Below are 7,210 nucleotides of genomic sequence, written 5' to 3' on the forward strand. Positions count from 1 at the left end.
AAAGTGTAAATTATATTAACCAAAAGATTGTTTATACATAGAGTCATAAAAGCCCTTAGCCACAAGTTGGCTCACCGGGCACCCACTCTTTCAGAACTACCTTGCCTAAACCAACCCCTAGGAACCCACCTAGACCCATGAATGATCAGCCAGCAGTTCAAACCAAGCCATGTCCAGAAATAGTGCAAAACCGAGCCATGAAGTGCAAAAATGTGAGAAACATGTATGAACTTTAATGTTTTCTTTTCTAGATCATAACACATGCAATATCAGATCTTGTAAGCATAAAATCTTTGTAATATGATTTAAATGGTGGGCAAGAAGAGGAATCGAACGTGCCTTGATAATTATTTAGACGAAACGACGTAAACGACGCATATCGGGCTCGCCGGGACGAACGGATCTTCTAAATAATCCAAAAACCTTCAAAGATCGGATATGGGGCTGGTAAAACTCTGATGAAACATGAAAATGGTGGAGAAGAGGGTGATGGAGGCGGCTAAGAGGTGAGGCGTGGGTTTGGGAGGGATTTAGGGTATAATATTTAGGATAATCTAGGTTAAATAATTAATAGATAATTAGGATAATTAAATACTCTAATTTTAAACTTTAAAATACATTCTAATTTGCTAAAACTAAGTAAATCTCGAAATTATAATTAATGGGATTTTTAAAGCTTAATAAAAGTCATTAAAATGACTTATTTTGGGTAAAAACGGGCATATAAATATACATATATATAAATACCATAATTTTCTTAAAATCTTACCTTAAAATAATATTTTAAGGCTCCTAAAAATCTCATAAAATATTTGGATGAAAACTAACATCTTGTCTGTCCACGGTCCCGCCTACGCGATCATAAAATAATTTTTTCACAAATAAATTCATAAATCACATCATACAGATTTAAATGCCAAAAAAAATATTTAAAACATGCAAATAAATCACATAATTCACATAATAAATCATAAAAACAATTTAACACATTTTCACATTATTTTAAAATTATTTAATCCCCTAATTATGCATGCGGATTTACGTGACGAATTTCTGGGCGTTTCAATTTACTTCTGACCAAATCAGATCTTACAAGAAAGTTTTTTTAAGAATTTTTTTTACAATTGTTCTTGTAACTCATCTTGATTGAAAAATGATTATTGAAAAATATTTTTAAGTGTGTATTTATCCCCCATCCTCTTTACACACATTTCGATCCTAAAAATTAGTAATCTTGAATTATGAAGATTGAATATTGGAGATAGTGGGTGGCTTTATTTAGTAAAAAAAATTAAAAAACTAACGTTTGAATAAGCTACAATCTCACTACAAAAGTTAGTGGAGTAAAAGATTCAACCCAAAATGGACTAATAAAAATATTAAATGAGTGAAACTGAATAAAATTTAAATATATGTGTATCTCACTAGGTGTAGAGAGTTCACTCACCTTATGTTTCATCATTGCACAAAGTCAAAGTTAATAAAATGTACTTATGACGACTGGGGCCGACAAGAAGGTGGTGAGTGATCGTTGGTGCCAAGAGGTTACACGGAACAACTTTTGGCAGGTTTCTAGGCGAAAGAAAACATGAATGAATCGATTTCGTACCGGAATGAGAGAGATTGTAGGACAATGTAGGTATTAGACTGTACAGTTGAGGAGGACTTAAAAATATTTGACGACTCTTTTCATCAAGGTGTATTTTATTTTCAGGAGCTCATCATATGTGAACTTCAAAGTTAAAGCATGTTTGACTTGAGGCAACTATGAGATAAGTGACCTTCTAGAAAGTTTCTCAGGATGTGTGTGAATGAAGACATAAGCATGCTGAAAAAACTCGTGTTGATACAGTGAGGACTGTAATCGGATCTGGAGTGTTACAATAGTGTATCATTAATTGCCCAAAAATGTATTGAGAGAATAAGACAAATAACAAAATAAAATGATACCGTAAAAAAAGACATGACAAAAATTAAGTAGTCAATTTTTTAAAAAAATAATTAAACAAATATTTTTATTTCAAAATCAATAACATATGAATAATATTTAACAATGAATTGTCAAATGTTACAATACGATTGTCATAATCATTTTATTGAGTTATCTAATTTTGTTTCGGATTCTATTATTCCAAAGTATGTTTGTTTTTATTCTTTCCGTTTCGATTACATTGTATTATTTTGTTTTTCACATAAATTAAGAAAAATTTATTTGAAAAGCAAATTTTATATAAATTTTTTATTTTATTCCTATTTAATGTATTAAAAAATGATTGCACAATTTTCAAGGTGTAGTTAATAAGGGGTATATTAGTAAAAAAGTGTAAAAAAAAAATATTACTGAATATGGTATATAATTATATATTTGGGACAAACAAAAAAAGAAACGTGGACAATATTATTGAAACTGAGAGAGTATTAACTATATAATATAATATAATAATAAATAAGAGAGATGAAGTGTGTGAAAGTAAAACTCCAAGATGGAGGCTGAAAAGTCCGTTCTAAGGCAGACACGCTTCTTTGAACCTTCAATTCAATTCAATTCTTCATTGGATAAAACCAAACCTTGCGCAAATTCCTCGGTGCACCATCAATGGCGTCCATCTACTGCTGCAAGGAGTGCGGGACGAATCTTAACCTCCACTCCGCCAACCTATACCCACCCGATTTCTACTTCGAAGCCGGCAACAAGAACTCCGTCTCCTTCTCCAGCGTCGACTCCTACAAGTTCAGGTTCCAGAAGGAAGACAAAATCCGCCCCTTCTTCGAAACCCTAAACTATTGGGGAATCCAGAGGAAACGCACCAAGATTCTGTGCAATAGCTGCGGGAAGCTCGTGGGATACATCTACGATGACGGGCCGCCGTTAACCGATGGAATTGGGCAGTTTGGTATGGGCCCGAGTCAGGTCATTCCGAGAAACCCTAGGTACAGGTTCAAGAACAAGGCTTTGGCGATTCATTCTCAAACTTGATGTCCTGAATTCATGATCTGGAAATGGTTGGGCCTTTTTTTTTTTATTTTGAGTGAATTGAGTTGTTGGGAAAATTTTGTACCATTACTGTTGGTGTCCGAAGATATGTTTGATAGAGATTAATAAGATATTTTGTATATTATAACTTCAGATATTTTCAGTGCTGCTGTTGAGTTATTCATTTCAGATTTCTTTCCAATGAGTGTTTTAGTTGTCATCGGAATCATGGTTCGTCGGCCATAGAGATGACGGGTTCAGTTCTATTGAAATTTCAAAACTTTTGGGAGAAAGTTTAGTGAAAAAGAATTCAGAGAAATAAATATCCAGAAATGTTTCTCGACAGCCATTCCCATTGCTTGTTGAATGAAAATGGGCGATCTTCGGTCAAAACACGTTGCTATGGTATTTCACCCTTTGCCTCCTAGAATTTAATGATCAGGTGATGGGTTTTGCTTGGTGTAAATTTTGGGTCTTTTTCTTGGATAAATTGTAAGGGAATTGAGGTGTTGCACAATTTTTCTGCTATTCCTTTTGGTGTCTGTGATTGTTATGTTTGATAGATGAGCAAGTGCTTGATTTATTACTTGCAGATTACTTGTTAGTGATTCTGTATTTGTGGTTGGTGATTGAGCAAGAATAATGGTTCTCCGAAACAGTCCGAGAGGAGGGTACTTGTCTAGTTTTGTTTATGTTTTTCTATGGAACGGTCGGTAAAATATACAAAATTTTAGAAAATTTTGAAAAACTAACGATGAAAACAACAATTCCGTGACAGCCTTCTCCATTTGCTATAGATGAAAAATTAGTGATTTCCGTTGAAAACATGACTTCGTGGTACTTCACCCTTGGCAACCTTTTCCTGATAATTTAGGAGATGGTAGAATTTGTGCCATTTGTGAAGGAATGTGTTTGACAAACGAAAAAGTTTTTGTGTTCTCGCTTCAGATGTTCAGCGCTGCTGTTGATTCATCACAGATTTATTGTTCATCATTGTGTATATGTTAGATTGAATGAAAGGACCTCCTTTGTATAATAATTAGCCGGTCAAAATGTAATGTATGTGGTGCCAGTGGAGGTAGTTGATTGACTCAAACTCAATCTAACTGACTAAACATATCACGTACTCAGCGCGATTTAAATCCAGACCGTTTTGATCATTCAATTTAACGACTTGTCAAATAGGTGTCTTGCAATAAATTTTTGGCACATTCGTTATGCTACGTTAATTCATTGATAAAAAAATGCGGGCAATAATGAAAGAGATCAAAAAGATTTTGATCTCAAGTTCATTATTCTGTTTTTTTAGATCAATTAATAAATTATTTTGTAAAGGGTTATAGCGATTCTTTTATTACTCTAAAGTTTGTCTGCATTATGTTATTTTTTAGTAATTGGATTAGCTAGTTGTTTGCAACTTTGCACGGAAAATTCGGCTAAAGGGCGTGTTGAATGCATGTCATGCACGAATTGTGCCAAAATACAAAAAAATTAATTTTTTTTTCTAAAATAAATGTTTATGTTAAAGTCCCGATTCAACGGTCATTTATCATCTTCTGGGTAACCGTAAGACGTCGAAAAATAAGGAAAATAATTTTTAAAAGTGATGAAAATAAATCTGAAAAATTCAATAATGACAAAACTAAGGAAAATAATTTTTAGAAGTGATGAAAATAAATCTGAAAAATTCAATAATGACAGTCGAATTAATTTCACCATTAGTTGAAATGAAATATGCATAAAATTTACAATACAAAGAATTAAAACAAGCTGCTCGAAATCTAATGGAACTAGGGAGAATATGCAGTGCTGAAATCTGAAAATAGCAAGATGAAAGTTTGAAGCTAAATGAGATACGAAATGTTGCAGATTGGCTGAAATTTTTAGAGAAATTTAGTTGATTCTTTATTATTGATTGGCGATTGTTTAAGGAGTGAGAATAGTTTTTGCATTCATTTCTTCCTTTTACAGCAGTATGGCCAAGTGCAACCTTCCCACTTTTCCACTTTCTCGACTTGTTCTACTGTTGCAACTTCCATTTCTTGTACGTCATACATATTCAGATGTTTTGATTTAACTGTTTAGTTTCTGGAGCTCATGCACAAACCCACATGCTCCACTAACAACCCTACTAACTGTTCCACTAATAGCAACATGTCCCACTTTTTTGCAAATGTAAGAATCTTAGTCTTGTTATCTCTTTCACTTGGTTTCTCAAAATTGTTTCCCAAGTTTCCAACTCCACCAACAACCTCGCTAACATGGAAAGACTTTGACTTGGTTTTCTCATTTGTCTACTGTTGGTTCCTCGAGCTAGCTAGCTCCTCGCGTACCCAAGGTTCCTCGAGCTGGTTCGTCGATTTTTTGACCTAATTAAGACTGGAACTACATAATAGTATCATTCAAATAAACAAGGTGTTTGGTCAGTCTACTTGACATCTACATTCTGCTTAGAGGTATATTGGCTCAAACTCTTCTGGTTTTAGGATGATTGTGTGCCTATCTTTTCCTTTGCGTGTTGGTTCTTGTTTTGGTTTGAAGGGGAGTGGTTGTTCTTGTTTGTTTTTGTTTTCTATTCGCAATATGGTTTGATTTTTTGTGCTTTAATTTCTTTATTTATTCATAAAATATTAATTCAGATAATTTTTTTGCTAAAAATTATTATTTTCCTTGTTACTGTTTCTTCCCTACAGATTTGCAATGCAGTGGCAGTGGCTGGATTCTATTAATTCTTCTACTTGAGGCTACTTAACTCAGCTACAATAGGAAATTAGAAAAGTCTTTAATTTATTGAAAACTATCTGGGATGGTTTTCTAGAGAATCTAGAGAATGTTTTTTACGTTACCTTTTGAAAATATATGTTTATTATTGTGTTTTTATCAGCAACAAAATGTCAATTTTAAAAAAAATTGACAAGTGATCTCAAGTTGAAATGAGAATCAGCTTCGAAGTAGTTTTGTTTCGTTTTGTAATTCCACCTTTCAATTTCCTAAATCCTGGTCTGAAAATAATATTCTCTCCTGATTCTTGGATCATTACACACTCTTTTTCTCTTGAGGTACAGGTGCAAAAAACAATAGTGCTCTAGTGCAAACACAACATGCTTAATGAATAAGTTTCTTCTTTGTATTCATCCAGAACGACTACAAGGGTCACTAGATTTCTCCTGTCTCATCTGTTTCTTTGATGTTATATAAACTGAAGATGTTTGTGTTTTATTTCACGAGGTGAGAAAGGTGTAGCTAAACTGAATATGTTTGTGTTTTATACTTTAATTTCTTCTTAGTTCAGGTGAGGAAGCAGTAGCTAATCTCCTGTGCATATGGGATGATGGCCAGATTATGTGGCTCTGCCTTTTGTGTTTTATATTTTGTTTTAGATTAATTTTTCAGTGTTTATGTCTATTCTTTATGCAAATGGAAATGGAAGCAGTAGCTAATCTCATGTGCATATAAACTGAAGATGTTTGTGTTTTATATTTTGTTTGGGATTGATTTTTCAGTGTTTATGTCTATTATTTATGCATATGGAAATGAAATAAATTATTGGCAGCATGCTTCTGTTTGCGTTTTTAGCTTCGGTTTTGTTAATTCAGTAATCTTCTGCATGTTTTGATGCAATTGGTTTACAGTTTTGAAGATGATTTTGTTTTCCTTTTCTTGTTTTTAGGTTGTATAGGGTATTTTGATTGCATGATGGAATTTATTTTATTCATTTTTTTGCGTTGATTCATTCTCATGAATATTGCTAATTGTTTTATTTATGATATTTCCAGGAGTCTCTAAAACAGGGGCGTCAATAGCTATTTGCATGTAATTTTCAATTCAAGTTGAATGACAGAAATGAATTTGTGAGTAGAAGATATGTTTCAATAATCTATTGTACATGATTGGATGACACCTGTTATTGAGTAACAAGTGGTAAAATACATTCAGTGGGTACAATTTTTTTCGCTAGAACACTTCTTGTTACTTTCTGATTTATTTGAAGTTAATCACCAACTGGGAATTTAGTTATGAGACTAGCTTACAGGCACATATTACTTAGTTTTAGTTTTTATTTACCCCTAGATATTTCTTTTTCTTTATTATGTCTTTTGGGAAACAGAAGGCCTTAGAGAAATCAAATGACGCCAAACTGGAGGATAATTCCTTATTTTAAGCTGGACAATATAAGGAGGCAGTAGCAAAATATGAATTTTCAATACAAATTGTCCAAGATGTTCTTCCATCTAC

General features: G+C 33.1%; 1 protein-coding gene across 1 annotated transcript; it reads left to right on the plus strand.

Moving 5' to 3' along the window:
• Positions 1–2,508: 2,508 nt before the first annotated feature.
• LOC140884533 (uncharacterized protein At4g08330, chloroplastic) lies at positions 2,509–3,560 on the plus strand. Its single transcript, XM_073291314.1, has 2 exons — positions 2,509–2,978; positions 3,417–3,560. Exon 1 carries the CDS (start codon positions 2,597–2,599, stop codon positions 2,975–2,977), a length of 381 nt encoding a protein of 126 aa, XP_073147415.1. The 5' UTR covers positions 2,509–2,596; the 3' UTR covers position 2,978; positions 3,417–3,560.
• The last annotated feature ends 3,650 nt before the right edge of the window (positions 3,561–7,210 follow it).

Source organism: Henckelia pumila, chromosome 2, assembly GCF_033568475.1.
Source record: "Henckelia pumila isolate YLH828 chromosome 2, ASM3356847v2, whole genome shotgun sequence".
Lineage (NCBI taxonomy): Eukaryota > Viridiplantae > Streptophyta > Magnoliopsida > Lamiales > Gesneriaceae > Henckelia > Henckelia pumila.

Excerpts from the sequence above, each read along its gene's own strand:
- LOC140884533 (XM_073291314.1), top strand. The coding sequence starts at position 2,597 with ATGGCGTCCATCTACTGCTGCAAGGAGTGCGGGACGAATCTTAACCTC.